We start from the raw sequence: 25,710 nt of genomic DNA on the forward strand, positions 1-25,710 counted from the left end.
ATATTGGAACTCTTGAGCTGCATTAAAAATATTACAGCCTCTATAACACTCATGAGGAATTTGTTATTATGGTTGTTAGTTAAAGAAGGCTAGTTCTATGAGACAGGACCGCCATAGTATTTCACCTCATTTACAATGTTTTTGCTTCAGCACAATGAGCTTAGGAAAAAAATGAGAGAATACTTTTCTATTTATGTTCACTTATTTTCTTAATACAGATATTAATACAAGTATTATATGTTGACCAGTTGGCTCTTTCTACTGAGTACATTTTATAAAAACAAGCAGCACTTTCCATTAATGGTGTGCCTCTATGTGTTCAGTAAAGTTGTCATTTCCATTGTATGCAGAATATTTTCACAAGCAACCTACCCTCCTCTTTAGCTGCTGTGAGTTGTGCTATTATGTATACTCGCTTCCTGCACTCCAAACACACTGTGAATTACTGTTAGTATTGTGCTGCTATTTATAGCTGAGTTCAGTTCTTGATGCCCACTACATCATTTGGTGTTCTTTTGTTTTCCAGAGCCCACACAGATATTCCTTACAACACACATTCTTTCAGTATTTCTGAGCTGTGGTGACTGTGTTTTTCAAATAAAAACGTCCATTTCCATTTATTAGTTTTTCCAACATCATTATTTTGATTGAGTTATAACCTATCAACACTAAAAACACTCACACATAACACCTATTTGCATTTATCTTGTCTTAGGTATTTTTATAAAATTTATCTGTAACTTGTTTATGTAATTTTCAGGTACATTCTGTGATTGTAAAGTTGTTCTGATTATGTTTTCTTTCACTTAAATTTGTAACAGTATAATTGTGTAGGAATGTGTCAAATAATTTAAAATTATAAAAGATTATGAAGAATTGCACCCTGCTTAGGATCAATATTTGTGTTCCTCTGAAATGGAGAATCACAGAGAATGTGGAAGGGTTTTGCTAGCAAGTACGTGCACCAGATTACTGATAGTACAGTCAGTCACTGGCCATAGTAGTGGATAGTTTGTGGTAGTCTTCATATGAAGGAAATGGTCGTATATTCATTATCGAGTGCTCCATATAAAAATTTAGTTATGTGGCACTATGTGGCAAGAAGAACTTTAGAGCAGATGAAAGTTGGATGTGTTCTCACCTGAATTATAAAATCCAACATTGGAAGAATAATGGAATATTAATTGTACATATCTGTACCAATGGAGAAGAGAAATTTGCAATCAGTACGGGATTCTTAACACATGTAATTATATTTATGAGCACCTTCAAAAATGAACACAAAATTCATCACCTACACCTAACAAAGGCAATATTCACTCATTATGTAAACTTATAGCTGTAACTTGGTGGTGATTCAACTTTGAATTAACTTTACGTAATATACAGAGAATGATAATTTCAGAATACTTCATTAATTATGAGCTATTGCGTCATACCCATCATCAAAGAATTCATGTGCTGCTAATAGTACTCAACACATTAAAAAAGGCTCAACAAAACAATTTCAAAGCAAAATTAAGGAAAAACTGCAGAGCACACCTTTTCTATTGATAGAAACTTAAAAGAAATACCAAGCATGAATCCAAAGGCACCATGCTAAAAGTACAGCCAAAGATGCACAAAGAAGTGTAAAAGAGTACATGCTGGGAAGGGGGAATATAATTGTTACATCCCACTTCTGACACCAGTTGTAAAAGAGTACGTGGTTTGGGGATGGGGAGGGAAACTTCTGACACCAATGTTAATGTATTAAATGGCAGGGAAGGGGGAGAGGCAGTTATTACATATGCTTTGTGACGGCAGAGTGCAGGAGTTTGAGCGGTCGGGATTTGATAGTGGGCATCTAGGGCAGCGGTTAATTGACAAAACAGGGAATTAAGTACAAAGAGGATGTATTTCGATTTACAGAGTACAAAAGGTGTGCCTAGGGTCAGAAGTTAGCAGGTTTATGCCAGTCTAGAAAGTTGAACAATTAAATGAAATGGGTAATAGAAGGGGAAGTGGTTCATGTTAACTTACATTGGTGGTCAGTCATGAAAGCAGAGCCAGAGGCTGTGCCTTCCAAAAAGACGTCTGTTCTGGTCGAGGTCTGTATTACAAGAGAGAGAAGCAAGTGGGTTCTGCACTGCAGGATGCTCCAGTATCCACAAATGTGATCGGTATCCTGTGCACAGTATTGGCTAAAACCAATGGCATGAATTCACTAGCAGTTTCAGCAGAGGGCTCAGGGTGTCTCCTGTCAGCAGCTTTAACTGGACAGAACCACCTCAGTTTTGAAAGGCAAGTGACTTGTGTCACGTAGACACAGCGTGAATTACTCTGGGAGAAAACTTGTAAAGATTCCAATGGGCCTTTGAAATAAATTTTTTTAACTAATACCCTAAAATATTCCTTGACTGGCTGCCATCCTGTATAGAAGGTAATCCAATACGTCGCATGATGAACTCTACAAATAGTCCAGCATACAAGAAACTGAGTAACACACTGGTGAAAATTGTACATATGAAACAATATATTCTATTAACGGTAGCATAACGCTATCTGAAGAACAAAAAGGCAAAACACTCCCCCAAGATGCTCAACTCTTACCACTTGACAATACCAATCTTTACTTAAACATACTCATACAAGAAGCTTAACAGTAATCCCAAATAACCTTATGTAATGTAAGAAACTTGCACAGACAGATACTATTGAATTTATCATCAAGCTAACTCTAAGTTACAACTACTTTACCTTTATGGTAACATATATAAGCAACAAGATTTCCTATTAGTGAGATCATGTATATCAGGCACCACAGCTGACTTATACATAAATTGCTTGGAACAAAAGTCATTTAACAGCCAAGAACTCTGCCTAAAGAAAACTGACTTTTGTAGGAGATATTTAGATGACAAACTACTGTTACTGAATGGGGATGCTGAAGACATAACAGACATTCTGAATTGCTTCAGTCATCTACATGAGAGAATTACATTTACAGTGGAACACAAATAAAAGAAAAGCATCAATTATCTGGTCCTACACATTTTGAGAAACAACAACAAGTGCACATTTAAAATTTATAGGATAAATACAATGACTGAGACCACAATACCTGCAACTTCATATCAACTGAACATTCATAAGCAGGCAGCATACAGATCAGGGCAACTGAAATACCTTTGAACCAAGAAAACACGCAACAAGAAATAAGCAAAGTGAAACAAGTTGCAGCTGCTAATGATTGTATTGCTTCCATGGTTGACACAGTCCTAGAAAATGTGAAGAAGACCCAAACACAAAGTGCACCACAGAAGAAAAAGACAAAACAAATGCATATCTAGCACCCTATGCACTGGCAATATATCACAGAAGATTGCAAATATATTAAAAAATTACAACTTACAAAAAAAAGTTGAATTTTCTACATCAAATAAACTACAAAAAATACTAATACATGGGATAAAGTGTAATCATGACCAATACAAAGTAACATGCAGGAAATGCTCCATGTTCTACCTAGGACAAACAGGCTGAAGTTTCAACACTGGGTACACAGAGTACATTAAAGCCGACACACACAACAAATGCACAACATTGGCAATAGCTACACTCATACCAAATACAGGACATTCATTTGGAAAATTAGATCAAAATATCAAGATATGGCACTGACTAGTTAAAGGGTGTAAAATGTTAGAAAAACTAGAGATACACTATGTGATCAAAATATCTGGACACCCCCAAAAACATATGTTTTTCATGAAACTTCCTGGCAGATTAAAACTGTGTGCCCGACCAAGACTCGAACTTGGGACCTTTGCCTTTCGCAGGCAAGTGCTCCACCAACTGAGCTACTGAAGCAAGACTCACGCCCGGTACCCACAGCTTTACTTCTGCCAGTACCTCGTCCCCTACCTTCCAAACTTTACAGAAGCTCTCCTGCAAAACTTGCAGAACTAGCACTCCTGAAAGAAAGGATATTGTTGAGACATGGCTTAGCCACAGCCTGGGGGATGTTTCCAGAATGAGATTTTCACTCTGCAGCGGAGTGTGCACTGATATGAAACTTCCTGGCAGATTAAAACTGTGTGCCCGACCGAGACTCAAACTCGGGACCTTTGCCTTTCGCGGACAAGTGCTCTACCAACTGAGCTACCGAAGCACGACTCATGCCCGGTACCCACAGCTTTACTTCTGCCAGTACCTCGTCTCCTACCTTCCAAACTTTACAGAAGCTCACCTGCAAACCTTGCAGATCTAACACTCCTGAAAGAAAGGATATTTATGAGACATGGCTTAGCCACAGCCGGGGGGATGTTTCCAGAATGAGATTTTCACTCGACGAGGTACTGGCAGAAGTAAAGCTGTGGGTACCGGGTGTGAGTCATGCTTCGGTAGCTCAGTTGGTAGAACACATGCCCGCGAAAGGCAAAGGTCCCGAGTTCGAGTCTCGGTCGGGCACACAGTTTTAATTGGCCAGGAAGTTTCATATCAGCGCACACTCCGCTGCAGAGTGAAAATCTCATTCTGGAAACATCCCCCAGGTTGTGGCTAACCCATGTTTCAACAATATCCTTTCTTTCAGGAGTGCTAGTTCTGCAAGGTTCGCAGGAGAGCTTCTGTAAAGTTTGGAAGGTAGGAGACGAGGTACTGGCAGAAGTAATGCTGTGGGTACCGGGCGTGAGTCGTGCTTCGGTAGCTCTGTTGGTAGAGCACTTGCCCGCGAAAGGCAAAGGTCCCGAGTTCGAGTCTTGGTCGGGCACACAGTTTTAATCTGCCAGGAAGTTTCATATCAGCACACACTCCGCTGCAGAGTGAAAATCTCATTCTGAATATGTCTTTCATATTAGGTGCATTGTGATGCCACCTATTTCCAGGTACTCCATATCAGTGGCTTCAGTAGTCATTGGACATCGTGAGAGAGCAGAATGTGGTGCTCAGTGGAACTCATGGACTTTGTACATGGTCAGGTGATTTGGTGTCACTTGTGTCATATGTCTGTACACAAGATTTCCACACTCCTAAATCTCACTGTGTCCACTGTTTCCACTGTGATAGTGAAGTTGAAATGGCAAGGGACACGTACAGCACGAAAGCATACAGGTCGACCTCGTCTGTTGACTGGCAGACCGTCAACAGTTGAAGAGGGTCATAATATGTAATATTCTGATATCTATACAGACCATCACACAGAAATTCCAAACTGCATCATGATCCACTGCAGGTAGTATGACAGTTACGAGGGAGGTGAGAAAACTCAGATTTCATGGTCGAGTGGCTGTTCATAAGCCGCACATAATGCTGGTAAATACCAAACGACACCTCACTTGGTGTAAGCATCGAAACATTGGACAATTGAACAGTGGAAAAACATTGTATAGAGTGATAAATCATGGTACACAATGTGGCAATCTGATGGCAGGGTGTGGGTATGGCGAATGCCTCGTGAACATCATCTGCCAGGGTCTGTAGTGCCAACAGTAAAATTCAGAGGCAGTGGTGTTATGGTGTGGTCATGTTTTTCATAGAGGGGGCTTGCACCCCTTGTTGTTTTGCATAGCACTATCACAGCACAGTCCTACATTGATGTTTTAAGTAACTTCTTGCTTCCCAATGATGAAGAGCAATTCAGGGATGACGATTGCATCTTTCAGCATGATCGAGCACCTGTTCATAATGCACAGCCTGTGGCAGAGTGGTTACACAACAATAACATCTCTGTAATGGACTGACCTGCACAGAGACCAGACCTGAAACCTACAGAACACATTTGGGTTGTTTTGGAATGCCAGCATCGTGTCAGGCCTAACTGACCAAAATTGATACCTCACCTCACTCCATGAAGAATTGGCTGCCATTCCCCAAGAAACCTTCCAGCACCTGATTGAACATATGCGTGCAAGAGTGGAGGCTGTCATCAAGGCCAAGGGTGAGCCAACACCATATTGAATTCCAGCATTACCAATGGAGGGCACCACAAACTTATAAGTCATTTTCAGCCAGGTTTCCGGAAATTTTTGATCTCACAAGGTATATTCACATTACAAGGAAATATGAAGAGAAAATATTAAATGAAAAGTTTGAAAGTGAATAGGTGAATCTCTGCAGTTGCCTTGAGAACATACTTAAATAAAAAATAGTAACACGCAGAAATAGGCACCATTCTAAAATCGATGTAAACAAATTATAATGAATATTGATAAGATAAATATAATCTGTCCAAAAGTGTATCATACTCTGTGAAAGAACTGTAACATTATTTCTGCCAACTAGATCCAAAAACATCTTTGTAACTGTTTGTTTATGTGAGTTATTCTCAATGTATAATGTGCACAGGAAGTTGTGTGTGATGTTTAACTCGTGTGAGACTCTGCACAAATGGACCATAAGAAAACTGTAAGTACAAGTTCTTCTAAGTTTCACCAATAACTACATATGAAAATAAATAACTAACTAAAAATTGTGAATTCCTCATATATTGCAGTAAAGTCAACAAAACAAAGCAGAACTCCACACATTGAAAAAATGACATAAAAATGGGATAGTACAAAGAGACAACTCACTTTAAAATGGAATCATTTCCCAAAACTCATCATGTAAAATACGAATAAAGGAAAATCATGTCTGGTAGCAAAAAAGATGTTTACAAACAAACCCTCTGATTCCATTAAAACTACTTTGTAATGTGACTATTTTTCTAATCAAATGCCAGTAACCAATTAATCAATCAACTGCATAAATAGTCTTCAGTAGCTATTTTTGTCATTTAAATGCAAACAGTAAAAGAATAGTCAGAACAAATTTGGTATGTGCACCATGATACTAGTCTCATTATATTTCATTTCATGATTATGTTTGAGGCAGACCCTGGTGGCAGCTGATTTTCCTGGCTGTTTTAATTTGTTGCATCACTGATACTCCTTGTATCTCTCCTCACCTGTTCCAATAGTATGTCTCTTGTAAGAGATGGTACAATCACATGGGATGCAGTACACACCCAATTTTTGGAGACCTATTTCATCTTTAACATTACAACGAAGTCTTTACCTTTACTGATGAGGGTGAAGTACACTTGATGCCATTTTTCTGTGGAGTCTACCAATATTTCTGGATATTGGGCCAGCATAAGATGTTGTTGTAGTTGTTGTTGTTGTGGTCTTCAGTCAGAAGACTGGTTTGAAGCAACTCTCTATGCTACTCTACCTTGTGCCAGCTTCTTCATCTCCGGATAACTACTGCAACCTACACCTTTCTGTATCTGTTTACTGTATTCATCTCTTGGTCTTCCTCTACAATTTTTACCACTCCAACGTGTCTACTATACTAAATTTGTGAGTCCTTCATGTCTCAGAATGTGTCCTATCAACTGATAGCTTCTTACGATCAGGTTGTGCCACAAATTCCTTGTATTCCCAGCATAAGATAGATAAACAAATCTTGGCTTCTCTTCCTCTGTCTCAGTCTGAACCTGTTTGTTGGGTGTTTTTAATTTTGGCTCCATCACCTACTCAATTTTACAATCTGAGTACCCATTCCTTCAGAACACTATTCACAGGTGTTGTAATTCTTCAGCATGGCTCTCCTTGTCTGAAAGTGGTTAGAGCTCTATGGGCCAGAGTCTATAACACCGAACTTTGAGACAGATGGTGATGGATGGAGATTTGAAGATAAAAGGTCATTGTGCATGGTTTTCTTTATGTCTTAACTGTGACCCAGTAAAAAGTCAAGGAAAGATGTCGAGTCATCTTTTTCAAACTCAATCGTGAATTTCATATTAGGATGAATACAAATGTGTCTCCACATCTCAATACAATTGTGCTGCTTTGCACTTGACAGATTCTAGTGCCTTTGCTTCAAAGTATTCCATATTCAGGTTCACCATGACAAGCAATAACAGACTAAACGTTTCCACACCAACAGTTAGTTCTTAATATTTTCTCTTAATGAGGAAATAAATTGATGTCAGAACATGCTTAAATGTTCAGTGAAACAATTGTCGAATTTTTCTGCAATTAGTTCCAAGGATTCAGATAGTGGGACTCTTGTAACGAGGTCAAAACTGATCATAATGTCCATATCCAGTTGACTGAGGTGGTGTACGCACCCCATATTCACTGAGAACACATTTCAGGCATTGTGCCATCTATATGCGAAAACTACTACCTATGGGTCTTAGAGGAATGCCTTCATTGTGCAGCTTAGGAGCCAATATATTCGTGGTGGCACAGCTGCTCATGTTATAAGACCCTTAAAAGACATTATGTGGCAAGTTTTAATGAAATACGCTGCAACCAGTACCATGGTGCAAACACCGAGTTTCTGGGACACTGTAATTAAAGAGTTATCAAAGCAAATATTTTAGAAAACCTAATAAACAGGGATTGAGGTTTCTATTTGATCTAGTTTTGGAGTCTGTCACTCAATTTATTAAGATATAACTGGCTATCGCATCCACCAGAGTTGGGAAATATTATTAGAATGTGCATTTCGTGGCATGTCAGTGTGAATTCTGAAAATTAAAAGAATGTCAATGAGCATAATGAGGATCAGGAGTTTAATTCAGCTATAAATAGTGGTACAATACCAACAATTGTTCAGTCTGGTTGGAGTCCAGGCAAAGAGTACCTATAACAGTGTATCTCACAACACTGAATGAAAATGACTGCATTAGTCTTCAAAAAATTGTGCATAAAACTGAAACAACAACTCAGTTGAACACCAGGAAGCACACCATTAATCATTTATTCAAATGCAACATTAAAGATCATAGTTGTTGCTATTTCTTTATAAATCTTTAGACATGTTTAGTTTCTACCAATAACTGAAGTATTACAAGGGTATTGGCTCATTTGTTTTTAGATCTAGCAGGGTAGTAACGCATTAAAATATACACTTAGTCAGGCATTCATCTAAGGTGAAAATTTTAAATATGTCCTTTTGAATTGTGTTAATAGTCATACCTTTTTTGTTTCGATCAATTCTGTTAGATTATGAGCAAAGTTAGCTTTTTGCAAAATTGTTTGCCATAATTGTCTTATTTCAGATCCGTGGCATGAAGAAGAACATATAATGTAGCAGGGCGGATCAAGTAATGCATTAGCTATGAAAATGAGCTATTATAAATCATTTCTGTTTGTTACAATAGCTAATGTTTTTTTGTAACACTCCCTTTGTCAGAAAAGTTCCATGACAGACTTTTTTTATTTCTGAGTTTGCAATACTAAAAAGGAACAAATGTTGTATTAGTTTCCGTGACACAATGCATACTGATAGTGAGCAAGGAGTGAACATTAAGTTCTGCATTAAGCTCAGGAAAACCCACAGTGGAACATGGACAATGATTAAGCAAGCATATACAGGCAAGGCACATTCAGCAAATCATGTTTTCGAGTGAGGTAAAATGTTTTGTAAACACAGACATTCAATGCAAGAGGACCCCAGTTCTGGTCGACCATCTACAGCACATACTGATTGAAATATGGAGCATGTAAGGCAGTTATGGCAAGAAGACTGTCATGTAACTGTGTGTGCAATGTCAGAAGAACTTTGAATAGTGATGTGTGTCATAATGTTTTAAGCGAAGATTTAGGGAAACAGAAACATAAAGCAAAACTCGTATCTCGCACACTAACAGACAAACACAAAGAGGTAAAATGAAGAATTGCTGCGAACTACTGGATGGAGCCAGATGTAATACCACATTTCTGTCAATGATTATCGCTGGGGGTGAAAGCTGGTGCTACCAGTAGGACCCTTACACGAAACGTCAAAGCCCTGAATGGCAGAGTCCTGGATCACCAGCCTTAAAAAAAGTCAAATGACAACCTTCAAGACAATGTTGATCACATTCTTTGTTAGTAAATGATTAGTTCACCATAAGTATGTTGTTCCAGCTCAAACAGTGAACCAAACTCCTTACATCGAAGTCTTGAAACATATGCAACAAGCAATTTGATGTCGCTGCCCTGACTTGTGGCATTCTCAGGATTGGTTCTTACTGCATGACAATGCAAGACCCCATACTGATGTATCCATTATTGAGTATCTAGCCACACATTCTGTTACTACCATCCCTCATCCACCATATTCTCCTGACCTCTTGCTTTGCCATTTTTTCTTGTTTCTGCGAGTGATAAGGTGACTGAAAGGAAAGCTTTATCAAGATATTGCAACATCCAGTGGGCTGTGACAAATGAGCTTACAAACACTGCAGTTGAAAATTTCCCTGCTTGCTTCCAAGACCTCCAGAAACAGTAGCAACTGTGTATAAACAGCCAAGGGGACTATATGTATAGGAGCCAGGACTGTTACTAGGTAAGTGCAATTTTCTATTTAAAAAAAAGCCAATCCTGGTACTTTTCTGAGAAAAGGAATAGATGGCTTTTGTGATATTACACGAGAACATCAGCTCTACCTTACTTATACACTGATGACCATTAAAATTGCAGTGCCATGAAAGCATCACACAACAAAAGTGGAACTATCATGAAATGTACTACATGCTAGGATCTATAAATCATCAATATTTCAGTGACACTGCACAAAGTAGATGCAAGATTGTACAGCCACATAATGTACCTTGAGTCAATGAAACAAGGCTTTGCACGACAGTGCAATGACATCTGGGTTGCCATGGACTGTCAGCATGGTGAACTTGTGGCCTCTCTTGAAACAGCAGCAGAAAGAGGCACAGAAAGTGGCTTGACCAGTAACAATGCTGAACTCAGGACTGTCAATGAGTTGTCATTTTAGATGCATCCTCATTCTGCATACAGCATTAAAATTGAAATATCTGTGTGTGGAAGCTCCAGCAAGAATGAAATTCACCATATTGCATTCTTCATCATCATACTGGGGGGATGGTGTGAGGTTCCACTGGATATGATCATCTCAGGTTAATGTAACCAGTTATTTGGACAGCAGGTATTACATTTCTGAATGTTAAAGCCAGTGAATGTGCTGTTATCTTCAAGGTCACCATGACATTATCTTTTAATGAGTTAACACAAGATGACATGTTGCCCATACTGTTCCAATCTACTTTGATAGAGGGGGTGTTCAACAGTTGCCCTATACAACACCCATTACAAACAGTTACTCAACTGCATTTTCATAACATATATACAATATATGCTTGTTCTGACTGTAACCATTTGATGGGTTATCAAATACATAATACAATGCTCAACAAGGCAATCCTTCCAGTATTTTAGTTGCAACAGGGTCCACAGCCAAACAAGAGTAACAGGGTCCACAGCCAATATTTTTTTTACTGATGTTTTATTTAATTACAGAGCTCTGATGTGATCTCAAAGTTATTATGCCTCTTATTTAATTATCTAGTTATATTACATAACTTCTTATATTTCTTTCTCTGCTCTGCTTGCTACCTAGTAACACTGCATCCTTGATTACCTAATTTTAATCCTCTCATCACATCCGATATTTTACCACCTTTGAGAGACAAATGCTCATCACCAATGTGCATTTGAGATACAATATGTGACTGCATAGTCCACATTTAAAATATTAGAGTTTAATGAATATTTAGAAAAAAAATAATGACAAGTCTGCTAATTGAGATGAAAGTAAGAACACCAGATTACTGTCAGCGTATTTTTTGGGCTTACTGTGGTTGCCTTTGTTGATTCCACATATCTCATTTATAGGACTCCCTCCAGTAACAAGAAACTGGTCATAAATGCAGGTGTTGTTTACAGGCTCAGGACCAGCTATTCTGAACTCATCAAAATCAAGCCTGAAAAGAAAGCAAGTCATTTGTATTTAAGATTTATAAAAAAATAAAAGTAAATACACACACTACTCATTGAACCAATACCCACTTTTCCCTGTTGAAGGGGGAGGAGGAGGAGAGGAGAGGAGAGGAGAGGAGAGGAGAGGAGAGAGAGAGAGAGAGAGAGAGAGAGAGAGAGAGAGAGACAGAGAGACAGAGAGAGAGAGAGAGATGGAAGCACAGAAAAAACTGATTTCACACAAATTGACACAGCTATGTGATTATGAATATAAATTAGATAATGATGCAAGTATTCACTAACACATATAGCGTATTTAATGATCATGACCTTTGTGAGAGACAATGAACACTATTTTATTCCAGTTTCATTATTACCTGCATCTGAAGAACCTAGTAATCAGCTTACATTAAGATACCTTCTCTTCAATGGAAAGGAACTGATGTACAGTATTGTTGGCTAGGAGAATCTGAGGGGTAGGTTCAACCATCTAATCAGAAAGTTTTCTTCCTCCTTGCATTGAAATATGTGAGAGTTGTGCCTCAAGTGTATCTGTTGAGCATAGGTGTCCCTAATGAGTGTGTGCTGTGATTTTTTGTACGATGAGGAGAGGAGGGAGAAGGTGAAAACTGGTGCCAGCATGTAGGCTGCTCCTTTCAAACAATACCAAACACCCATCCTATGCATGGGTCACCATCAACAGTGTCACATGCCATTACTTAATGAGACACTGCAGAGTGATCTTAAATTTAATCCAGAGCACTGACACAAAGTATATTAATTAAGGATTTCCTGTCACTACCTCTTCACCCTTTTCCAGCCAAATCCTGGCCACAAAAATTTCTTCCACCACCAGGATTAAAACCCGCTATCTCTGAGTCAGCAATACAATGCAGGCCTATGTTAGTGACCTCAACTAAGGAGACAACATCGTCCCCATTAAAGATGTGAAAAAATAAAACCTCCAACTATGTTTGATGCTTCCTCCTTTGATCCTTTTTTATGTGTTGACCTATATTCCTTTCCAGTGCACTGGAATGCAGTGAGCTACAGGGTGGTGCATGAAATGTGTTACCAATTGTTTCTTTCACAATTTACGATGCACATTAGATATATCGCTGGGACCTCTACAGCAGTACCAGCAGAGCTTGGAAAAACAATGAAATGACGTGTAATTCACAATACTGCTGCTAGGAGACTAGTAAGCAGCAATGGCTGACAATGGAAGACTGACGACACAGCAACGAGCGGCAATTGTTACTTTTTCATGAAACGAAAAGCCTTGTTGTGACTCAGAGGCATTTTCGACAACAGTTTAACACACGATGGGTCCCTTGCAAGAAGACCATCCACAGGTTGTATGATAAATTTGTAGAGGAAGGAACAGTATTGAAAGCGAAGAGACCTTGGCCTAAGCCTGTTTGTTTGCCGGAGAATAATGAAGTGGTACGAGTTGCTGTACAGAGAAGTCCCGGGAAATCATGTAGAAACACAGCAGTACAACTGGGAATATCCAGACACTCCGTTCAATGCATTCTTAAAAGTGACCTCCATATGTACCCATACAAGATGACCTGTGCACAGAAGCTCACTGAAGAACACAAGCAGCAGAGATTACTGATTGCTCAGTGGGCAGAGGATACGGAAGAAACTCTCAACAATGTTTTGTTTTCAGACGAGGCGCATTTTCATTTAGACGGTGTGGTTAACAAACAAAATGTACGTTTTTGGGCCACTGAAAACCCACAAGTGCTTCATGAGCGACAACATTATGCTCCAAGGATTACAGCATGCACAGCAATTTCCAGTCACGGACATATTGGACCCTTTTTCTTTTAAGAAACTGTGAACAGCGAGCGTTATTTGAGCATGCTTTGCAATAGCTTCATTCCACAGCTTCTTGCTACTGCCTTGCCTTTCAACATGCACTGGTTCATGCAAGATGGAGCAAGGCCACATACTGCAAACACAGTGTTGGAGTTTTTACATGAGCATTTCGACATGCGGATCATTTCACTCAGGTTTCCAGGTCACTTCAATGATGGACAAAATTGGCCCTCCAATAGTCCAGACCTCAATCCGTGTGACTTTTTTCTTTGGGGGTACCTAAGGGAAAAAATTTTCCTGAAACGTCCACATGATTTAATGGAGCTCAGAAGACTTATTCTTCAAGCTTGCAGTGAAATTAGAGAAGACATGTGCCGTAGGGTAATCACTAACTTCAGTGTTCATTTGAAGGAAGTTAGGAAACAAAATGGTAGACATATTGAGCATGTGCTGAGTTAGAAGAAATCTCCATGGACGGCTCTTCATTGTAGTATATGTTCCTTCCAGACTGTATTGACAATAAAGTTTATATTCAAAAACAAAATAGTAACACATTTCGTGTGCCACTCTGTATTTAAAAAATGGGGCATTCTGACAATCCCAAGTGAATATATCTTGCAAAGTAAAAAAATATTGATCAATATTTAGCAAACAGCTGCATACATGATCACCAAACTGGAAACAGTAATTGCTTGTACCTAGACAGAATGAATAAAACTAAAACCCAAACCACTATGCTTTACCAAGGTGTCAAGATATACCACAAATTGCCAAAAGAAATCAATAACATAAAGGAACTCTGTAAATTTAAAGCATTCCTTAAAGAATATTCATTAAAAAATAGTTTTTACTCAATTAGAGAATTCATGCAGCATAAAATTGGCGTAAATAAATAATCAGGTTAATCAATTACAAAGTGGACATTCTAGTTTGTAATTTACCCATACAAGTATTAGAGGAGTCTTGTGATCTATTTCCTTTGATTGAAGCAGGTTCTTCTGCTTTATGTAATTCAATGATAAATTGTGTGTGTAATATACATATATATATTATGAATTTATTATATATAGCTTGTATTTCATTATCTTATGTGACAAAATAATGTACATATGTATGTATAATGATGCCATCCATACAAAGAAATTTGTTTATGTATGAATGAATAAATAAATAAATAAAATAAATACCTTCCTTGATAGCATCATTCATAAGATATGTAACCCGTTTAACCACTTCATTTGTACATTTTTTGAGACCTTCATACGTTATATTTATTGCTTACCCTTCATGTTTGCACATGTTTTATGGTATATGTTAATGAGTTTCCCATAGGCATGGGTTATGTTCAGTGATTGTGCTATTGTATCAATGTAGACCAGTTTATAAGATTTAGTAGCTGTGATTCAAAACTTTGCTTTCGACTTGTATATATTTTTTCGAAAATGTACAGCCCAGACACTTTGTAAATATATAGAGATGATGATTTTAGTGTTTGGGCCTCATTTCTGCTAAATAATTATTCCAATTGCTAGAAAATCCACATATATGTTGTCAATTTTCTGGCAATAATGGTCAGATTAGTGGAATTTCAGCTTACTGAAATGAATACTGTCTTCACCTTATTTACTGATTATTAAATAGTCTAGTGCTTTGGAGGATGACTCTCTTATTCTGGCAACTTAAATAATTACATTTGTAATATTAACAAACTTAATCTGTCTGATAATTTTAAACATTGATATTACAGACATTGTTTGGAGTATATGAAGCATTTCAATCTTTTCCTTTTCTGTTAAACAGGACTGAGGCAGGAACTGCTACTGACTAAACAAACATGAGTTTTTTGAAGGTCCTGTTTCGCCATATTTAATCCTTGGTTAACATTGTAGCAAAGCAAGTGCAAATAAAGCTACCTCATAAGGTGGTGAGTTTCACACTAGCCAGTGGACACTGTTTATAAGAGGTCATATACTACTCACCACGTACAGCTAAATAACTGAGCAATTACCAAAAAGTATAAGAGGCACTCTAGAAATTGGAGGTAAATCCTTATGCTTTATAAGTTTGGCAGACATTACCTTTTACATTAAAACAGTGAGATCACTTATATATCACAGAGTGACAGGAAGGAATAACAACGACATAGAACTTTCATAATATTGTAACAATATAAAGGGGATAGATTGCTATTCGCCATATAGAGGAGGCACTGAGTCAAAGGGTAGAACAAAAAAGACTGTTAAAATATTAAACATTTTGGACAAAGTCCTTCTTCTGTAGAAGAACACACACATTCTTACAACTCACACACATGGTCACTGTCTCAGGCACTCTGTATTCTATTGGAGAAGAAGGATTTTGTCCAAAAACTTTAATGTTTTAGCAGTCTTGTTCATCATGCCTGTCTGCGACTCAAATCTTCCTCTTCATGGTGAATAGCAATCTATCTTCTCCATATTGTTGTCATTCCACCCCTAGACTTTCCATTGTTTCACAAGGACATGAATGAATCCTGAATGTATTACTATCATCTGAACATTTTAGAGGTATAGGATCAAGTGAATACAGTATATGTTTCCAAAAAGAATTTTCACTCTGCAGTGTAGTGTGCACTGATTGATTGATTGGAAACTTACTGGCACACTAAAACTGTGTGTTGGACAGTTATTAAAACCTGAAAATTTGCATCATGAGCAAAATGCTCTGCTGACTGAGCTGTCCAGACACAACCTATTTACCAACCTAACAAATTCACTTCTGGGAGTATCTCTCTTGTACTTTCAAAACTTCTCAAAAGTTCTTCTCCAGACCTTGAGGAACAAGCACACTTTGAAGAACAAATACTCCAGGGAAATGGCTTAGCTAAAGCTTAGAGAACCGTTTCCAGAATGAATTTTCACTTTGTAGTGGAATGTGCATGGGTAGTTCACTCAGTAGAGCATTTTGACCATGGAAAGCAAAAGTTCATGTTTTGAGTGCTGGTTTGGCACACAGGTTTAATCTGCTTGTAAGTTTCAAATTAGAACCTACTTTGCTGCAGAGTGAAAATTCATTGTGATAATAATCCACTGGGCTGAGGTTAAACCATTTCTCTGCAATGCCCTTTCTTCCAAGAGTGCTGGTCCTGTAAGGTATGTAGGAGACATTCCAACCATTTGCTGAAGCATTTTCCCATATCCTTTACGAGTTTGACCCCCAGTCCAGCACAAAGAAAGTTTCAAGTGTTTTGCTTGTTCGGAAGATCACAAGAGTTGAAAATGGATTACAGTGATCTGATGTCTGATTGCTATGTAACTGTAGCATTATGACTATAAGTGGTTGTATGTTAGCTGCACACTCATATACATCCAGTTAGTCTGAAGGAGTTATCACACTTTTAAAAAAATGAATAAAATTTTTAAACATGGAAATCATTAGATTCTTTAGTATCAACCCTTAGAAGCATACTGGATAATTTTGTGCTTGTAATTGTTATAAAACACACATAACCATCTGGACATTGCACAATTTTCCCAATTAACTGTGTTTTATCCCATGTCAACAGAAATTATTATTAACATGTATCAATTTAAATATCATAAGAAAAGTGATTTGGAAATTCAGTCAGAACTCACAACCTATAATAAGTCACAGTAAGGGTTTTTCAAAATGAGTATACGTACCAGTTTTAATGCTTTGTAGCATTTATTACACTCAACCTACAATTATAAATACTACATCAAATGTAACAGTAACTTAAACAATTATGTATGTTTACCTATGAGTTTTGTTTCTATACCTGTTCACAAAGATAAGAGTATGGAACAACCAAGAGTGACAAGTGTTTAACACATAGCACCAAGAAATCAGTTTGGAAAGCTAGTCATCAGTTAGTAGTTCCAGTGATATCTGTTTGTATTGTTTGTTGATGTTACAATCTTTAAGGCCTTTAGGTACTGTTTCCACAAACTTTGCAAATGATATGTTGCTCCATGATGGTGAAGACATTTTGGATAGTGTCATCTTCAGTGATGAATCACCATTTAACCTAACTGGAAATATGAACCCATATACTATGCACATCTGGGGGTCAGCAAATACCCATGAGATGGCACAGTTGCAATGAGACTCCACTAAATTGAATGTTTTGTGTGACATATCCCAGCGGAAAGATTATGGGTCTTCTTTTTTTTTTTGGTGAAGCAACTGTAACTGGTTTTTCATATCTTGATGCACTAGAACTATGGCTTGACAGGAGCAGTTCAGTTCACTCTGTGACTCTTGTCTGTTGTGTCATGTATTCTTGTATTGACTTTCTACAAAGCAAAGCATGTTATGTGCTCCATACCACTGTGTCATCCATCACTTTCCATCACTATGTACTGGCCTCCCACACTGGTGACGCCAAATTTCAAATGACTGCTAAAATAGTGAACATTTTTGTCGCAACAATGCGGCCATCACACCCCCACTGTGTTACACTGACCACAAATATCATTGACCTCTTGCACTCCTTGCTGTTGACTGACATGAACATTGGACCATATGCCCAAGTGATTAAAGGCGACAGTGACATTTCTCACAGTGCAACTTCATCACAAATCACAGGGGCACTACAATTCAATGCAACTGACAGTCTGCTTATTGACTTTGTTATGGACTCTTCTAGCATGCATCTACCCCTACATTCTGTCAACATTTTCATGACCTGGACTACTGACCCATGCTGACCACGTTGCAGTTGGTTATTGTATATAGTGGACACCTGACCGAAATGCACACCACCTCATCTATGGGGTGCGTTGGGTCACCCATCCTCCAGTCCATGCAACCAGTGGCATTACTGCCCACCGCTCACCCACAGTTCTCTCTGTGATGTGTGGCCATACTCCAACCACATTACTGAACCAAACAGTTGACTGCTTCATGGTTCACATTACTGACATTCCATATGGATAACCCATACCTGTAGCTTGCCCCACTGAAAGCATGTATGCCTTCAGCACCATCGTAAGGGTGACATGAAGCACATCACTCTACTTAGTCCCCTTGGCATCCACGTTGAGGTTATTACAACATCATTCTGGCAATGCCATCTACGGACAAGTATGGGACCACAAAAACAATGCCCTTACGGCACCTCTTCTGGACTCCCAAAGAGCAACTACACAGGCATCATGCACAGTGAGGTGCTGTGGATGAATGGGATTGTCATTCTCCCTTTACAGTTGCAGATGACTTTAATCGTCACTAGTAACCAGTCATTTGATGCCCACCTGTAACTGACCAACTGCATTTTCTCTGCTTTTTGACATTGGCACAGTATCAACAAAGCCCCCAACAATACCATTGATACACACAATGCACTGCCACATGCCTAACCTCCTGACACAACTGACAGTCACTGTGTGTTTCTGCCCTCTCTGTTTACAAAACAAACTCAGCTCCAGCTCTCACTCCTGGTACATCGGCAATTGTGTACACATACTCTCACCTCTGTCCGTACCATGCCTGCTTTGCTGACACTACACGCTTCTGTCACAAACCGTGTGACTACCAAAACATGCCTCACAGCCTGCAAGAGGTGCCCTTGAACTGTGAATGACACATAAGCTGCTTCGACACACACAAATTTGCCACCTGCTGCCAGCTTCCAATGTCGCTCCCAACAACCGTCCGTATGTCCTTGACCTCTTCAACGATCTATGTTATCTGGTCAACAATGCATATCAGCACAGCACAAGCTCGTCTTGCCTATGTCTGAAGACTTGCATATTCGCTTGACAGCTGCTAATGGCTCTCCTATCACCGTTATGGGTATCCAGACATGGACTCTAGACTTCAGCTTCGTCATACCCTTCTTGTGGTCATTCATCATCGCTGGTGTTATGGAGCTAGTTCTGTGTGCTGATTTTCTATGGGCCTTTCACCTTGTGCCCTTACTGCAGGCAAACGAACTCACCCACATGCCTCCTGACCATACTGCTGACAGTACATGTGCCCCGGCCACCTCACCGCCCCAACATGATGATGTCAACACTCCTTCACCTTCAGCCATGCTCACACAGTGGTGTGTACAACAGGATGTGGACTGCACTGACTGCTTATTACATGTCTGTCAACAGTGTGCGGACATGAAACTTCCTGGCAGATTAAAACTGTGTGCCCGACCGAGACTCGAACTCGGGACCTTTGCCTTTCGCGGGCAAGTGCTCTACCAACTGAGCTACCCAAGCATGACTCACGCCCGGTCCTCACAGCTTTACTTCTGCCAGTATCTCGTCTCCTAGCTTCCAAACTTTACAGAAGCTCTCCTGCGAACCTTGCAGAACTAGCACTCCTGAAAGAAAGGATACTGCGGAGACATGGCTTAGCCACAGCCTGGGGGATGTTTCCAGAATGAGATTTTCATTCTGCACCGGAGTGTGCACTGTAATGAAACTTCCTGGCAGATTAAAACTGTGTGCCCGACCGAGGCTCGAACTCGGGACCTTTGCCTTTCGTGGGCAAATGCTCTACCAACTGAGCTACCGAAGCACGACTCACGCCAGGTCCTCACAGCTTTACTTCTGCCAGTATATTTCACCCTCATCAATAAAGATAAAGGCTTCTTTGTAATGTTAAAGATGATATAGGTCTCCAACATTGCGTGCATACTGCAATCATGTGACTGTGTCATCTCTTACTATGGACAGACATAGATTACTGAAACATAATCATGAAGTGAAACGTGATAAGTCAAGTATCATGGTGCACACACCAAGTTTGTGGAACAGCATAATTAAGGAGTTACTAACAGTACCCCCCCCCCCTCTCTCTCTCTCTCTCTCTCTCTCTGTAATGATCTGGCCATTTACGGGGCCATAGAATATTTCAGAGAAGATACTGAAGGATGCTCCCCGGTCATTTATATGGACCACCTGCCCCTAGCCAACACCATCTGTTGCCCACCAAAGAACAAGTGCTTCTGCCATTACCATCACCATGAATACATCACGCAATTCATCATAGATGTCCATCAAGTGAAAGGCACAGACAACTTAGTCACTGACCACATGTCATTCATCGGTGCCATCTTATCCATGACGAACTTCAACAAGCACGCGCAGGCTCAGCAGAACAACCCTCAGCTACAGGACCTCTTAAATTATTCCTCCTCCATCCTCATCACTGAGCCAAAGTTTATCCCCAGTTCAACCTGCCCTGTCCTCTGTGACACAGTCCAGGGATGTACATGCCTGCTCATCCCACAACAATCCCACAGAACTATTTTCAACTTGTTTCACAACCTTGCCCACTCCAGTGTCTACCTGCTACTCACCTGATTAGTACATTTTGCCCCATGTTAAGCGAGACTGCAAGTTGTTGATGAGGGCCTTTGAACTGTGCCAGTGATGTAAAACCAACCGGTACGCTCAGTCCCCACTAGGCACATTCCAGATGCTGAAGGCATACTTTTAATACATTCATGTGTGCCTGGTTGGCCTCTTACCCATCCAGCAACTACTACTGCCCCCTCTCCATTGTTGAATGGATAAAACATTGGGTAGAGGCTAGACCCATCCAAAACATCACTGCTGAAACAGTTGCCAGAGCTCTTGTGTCTACCTGCTTCATGCATTTTGCCTGTCCTGCCTCCATAACCACTTACCAAGGTAGGCAATTCAAAACCTTGTTGTTTATCAAGCTCCATAAACTATGCAACAATACCCATTACAGAACCACCGCTTTATACCCTTAAGCTAATTGGCTTGTCAAGAGGTGGCATTGCACCCCTAAAGGCTGCTCCTATGTGCACAAGGGTGACTGGTCTGATGCACTCCTATGGATGCTGCTATGTATCCACATGGTGCATAAATAAGACCTCAGTGCCTCACTGGCTGAGATTTTATACAATGAAACGCTATCCCTACCCAGTGATTTCGTCTCTTCCAACCACCCCCTACCCCAAACTCACTTGTCAGCTTCATTGACAGGGTCCAGCCTCACACTGCCAACCTTTCTTCTCCAAAGACCTATGTCATGCTGCGTGACAATACTGTCCATGCCACACTTCAGTCCCCATTCTTGGGCCCACATAGAGCTCTCCAGCTTGCCCCTAACTCCTATGACATTTTGCTTAATGGCAAACCAGTCACAATCTCCATCAGCTGACTGAAACCTGCCTGGTATCTCATCAACAAGTCCCCTGAAGCAAACTTTATCTTCATGGTGGCTTCACCACCTACTCCTAACCCACCTCCCCCTGCGACCGCCTCCTCTCCTTTCCAGATTCTATTCAACATCTGCTGCTTCTGCCTCAAGGATCTTAGCCTCATGATTACAGACAAGGAACTGGTAGTCACAGGGGCTCACAATGACTGCACGGTGCACGGTCTCACCAGAGCCCCTGGAGCTACCCAGTGCACATATACCAGGACAGACATCTTCCCTACTTCCCCCTCTCATACCAACCTGTGTGGGCCATGCATGCACCTGCCTATTTCCATGAATATCATCTGTACACCTCGCATCAGACTCACATTTCTGCCCCCCCCCCCCCCCTCTCACAGTAGTCATGGTTTCCACATCATGCCCACACAACAGGGGAGTGAGGGGTGGGGTGGGGGGTGGCTCTGTGGGAGCATTAGCATCACTGGCCAGAGAAAATGACTCACAGTCTTATCTCAGATGGTAGACGGGAAAGCAGTTCAGTTTGCTCTGTGCCTCAAGTGTGTTACGTTATTTATTCTTCTATCTATTGAGTTTCTATAAAATAAAACATGTTGTGTACTCTGTGACACTATGTTGTCTATCACTTGCTATCATTATGTACAGGCCTCCTACATGTTAAACAACATTGCACTCAACTGCTGGATTGGTCCCAAGGGGGTAAATGACAAGAGCTGGTTTTTGATGGCCTCCACATTGACACACAATCTGATACCAAGCTGTTTTTACCTTTGAGGACCATAAAGGATCATGTATATATGTCTCCTTCATCACCTTATCTAGTCAAGCTTAGAAACTGCATTGCCATAACAATTAGTCCAGACACACTGATGAAAGTTCGCGAAGAACTAATCTATCGACTCAATGTGTGACATGTGATGAATGGGGCTGATGCTGAACACTGGTAGGAAAAATTGTGTAAGTTGCTCTTTCATTTGATGTATTATTTATAATTGTAAATTGAACATAATAAATGATTCAAAGTCTTAAAATCTGTATATCCATTTTGAAACACCCTGTAGTGTAACACATTGATCCTGAGCCTGTAGAGAACAGGCTCTCATACTACATGTTGTTGTTGTTGTTGTTGCTGCTGTGGTATTCAGTCCAGAGACTGGTTTGATGCAGCTCTCCATGCTACTCTATCCTGTGCAAGCCTCTTCATCTCCCAGTACCTACTGCAACCTACATCATTCTGAATCTGCTTAGTGTATTCATCTCTCGGTCTCCCTCTATGATTTTTACCCTCCACGCTGCCCTCCAATACTAAATTGGTGATCCTTTGATGCCTCAGAACATTCCCTATCAACCGACCCCTTCTTCTAGTCAAGTTGGGCCACAAACTCCTCTTCTCCCCTATTCTATTCAATACCTCCTCATTAGTTATGTGATCTACCCATATAATCTTAACATTCTTCTGTAGCACCACATTTCAAAAGCTTCTATTCTCTTCTTGTCCAAACTATTTATTGTCCATGTTTCACTTCCATACATGGCTACACTCCATACAAATACTTTCAGAATTTCTCTCCTTCAGAAATACTTTCCTTGCAATTGCCAGTCTATATTTTATATTCTCCCTACTTCGACCATCATCAGTTATTTTGCTCCCCAAATAGCAAAACTCCTTTACTACTTTAAGTGTCTCACTTCCTAATCTAATTCCCTCAGCATCACCTGACTTAATTCGACTACATTCCATTATCCTCATTTTGCTTTTGTTGATATTCATCTTATAACCTCCTTTCAACACACTGTCCATTCCATTCAACAGCTCTTCCAAGTCCTTTGCTGTCTCTGACAGAATTGCAATGTCATCGGCAAACCTTGAAGTTTTTATTTCTTCTCCGTGGATTTTAATTCCTACCTTGAATTTTTCTTTTGTTTCCTTTACTGCCTGCTCAATATACAGATTGAATAACATCGGGGAGAGGCTACAACCCTGCCTCACTCCCTTCCCAAACCACTGTTTCCCTTTCATGCACATGAACTCTTATAACTGCTGTCTCATTTCTGTACAAATTGTAAATAGCCTTTTGCTCCCTGTATTTTACCTCTGCCACCTTCAGATTTGAAAGAGAGTATTCCAGTCAACATTGTCAAAAGCTTTCTCTAAGTCTACAAATGTTAGAAACGTAGGTTTCCCTATCCTTAATCTATTTTCTAAGATAAGTCAGCGTGTCAGTATTGCCTCATGAGTTCCAATATTTCTATGGAATACAAACTGATCTTCCCCAAGGTTGGCTTCTACCAGTTTTTCCATTCTTCTGTAAAGAATTCGCATTAGTATTTTGCAGCTGTGACTTATTAAACTGATAGTTCGGTAATTTTCACACCTATCAACACCTGCTTTCTTTGGGATTGGAATTATTATATTCTTCTTGAAGTCTGAGGCTATTTCACCTGTCTCATACGTCTTGCTCACCAGATGGTACAGTTTTGTCAGGACTGGGTCTCCCAAGGCTGTCGGTAGTTCTAATGGAATGTTGTCTACTCCCAGAGCTTGTTTCCACTTAGGTCTTTCAGTGCTCTGTCAAACTCTTCACACGGTATCAAATCTCCCAGTTCATCTTCATCTACATCCTCTTCCATTTCCATAATATTGTACTCAAGTACATCGCCCATGTATAGACCCTCTATATACTCCTTCCACCTTTCTGCTTTCCCTTCTTTACATAGAACTGGGTTTCCATCTGAGCTCTTGATATTTGTACAAGTGGTTCTCTTTTCTCCAAAGGTCTCTTTAATTTTCCTGTAGGCAGTATCTATCTTACTCCTAGTGAGATAAGCCTCTACATTCTTACATTTGTCCTGTAGCCATCTCTCCTTAGCCATTTTGCATTTCCTGTCAATCTCATTTTTGAGATGTTTGCATTCCTTTTTCCCTGCTTCATTTACTGCATTTTTATATTTTCTCCTTTCATCAACTAAATTCAATATTTCTTCTGTTACCCAAGGATTTCTACTAGTCCATGTCTTTTTACTTACTTGATCCTCCGCTGCCTTCACTACTTCATCTCTCAAAGCTACCCATTCTTCTTCTACAGTATTTCTTTCCCCCATTCCTGTCAATTGTTCCCTTATGCACTCCCTGAAACTCTGTACAACCTCTGGTTCTTTCAGTTTATCCAGGTCCCATCTCCTTAAATTCCCACCTTTTTGCAGTTTCTTCAGTTTTAATCTACAGTTCATAAACAATAGATTGTGGTCAGAGTCCACATCTGCCCCTGGAAATGTCTTACAATTTAAAACCTGGTTCCCAAATCTCTGTCTTACCATTATATAATCTAAATGATACCTTCGAGTATCTCCAGGCTTCTTCCACATATACAACCTTGTTTCATAATTCTTGAACCAAGTGTTAGCTATGATTAAGTTATGCTGTGTGCAAAATTCTACCGGGCGGCTTCCTCTTTCATTTCTTACCCCCAATCCATTTTCACCTACTATGTTTTCTTCTCTTCCTTTTCCTACTATTGAATTCCAGTCATGCATGACTATTAAATTTTTGTCTCCCTTCACAATCTGAATAATTTCTTTTGTCTCATCATACATTTCATCAATTTCTTCGTCATCTGCAGAGCTAGTTGTCATATAAACTTGTATTGCTGTAGTAGGTGTGGGCTTCATGTCTATCTTGGACACAATAATGCATTCACTATGCTGTTTGTAGTAGCTTACCCACACTCTTGGTTTTTTATTCATTATTAAACCTACTCCTGCACTACCCCTATTTGTTTTTGTATTTATAACCCTGTATTCACCTGATCAGAAGTCTTGTTCCTCCTGCCACCGAACTTCTCTAATTCCCGCTATATCTAACTTTAACCTATCCATTTCCCTTTTTAAATTTTCTAACCTACCTGTCCGAATAAGGGATCTGACATTCCATGCTCTGACCCATAGAATGCCAGTTTTCTTTCTCCTGGTAATGATGTCATCTTGAGTG

General features: G+C 39.7%; 1 protein-coding gene across 1 annotated transcript in view; it reads right to left on the reverse strand.

Moving 5' to 3' along the window:
* The window catches only part of LOC126481737 (uncharacterized), a 138,938-nt gene that overhangs the window by 60,696 nt on the left and 52,532 nt on the right, over window positions 1-25,710 (reverse strand). The window contains exon 5 of the mRNA XM_050105692.1: window positions 11,622-11,749. Within this exon, the coding sequence (XP_049961649.1) occupies window positions 11,622-11,749 (128 nt within the window). The remainder of the gene's footprint in view (window positions 1-11,621; window positions 11,750-25,710) is intronic.

This window comes from Schistocerca serialis, chromosome 5 (assembly GCF_023864345.2).
Source record: "Schistocerca serialis cubense isolate TAMUIC-IGC-003099 chromosome 5, iqSchSeri2.2, whole genome shotgun sequence".
Taxonomy (NCBI): Eukaryota; Metazoa; Arthropoda; class Insecta; order Orthoptera; family Acrididae; genus Schistocerca; species Schistocerca serialis.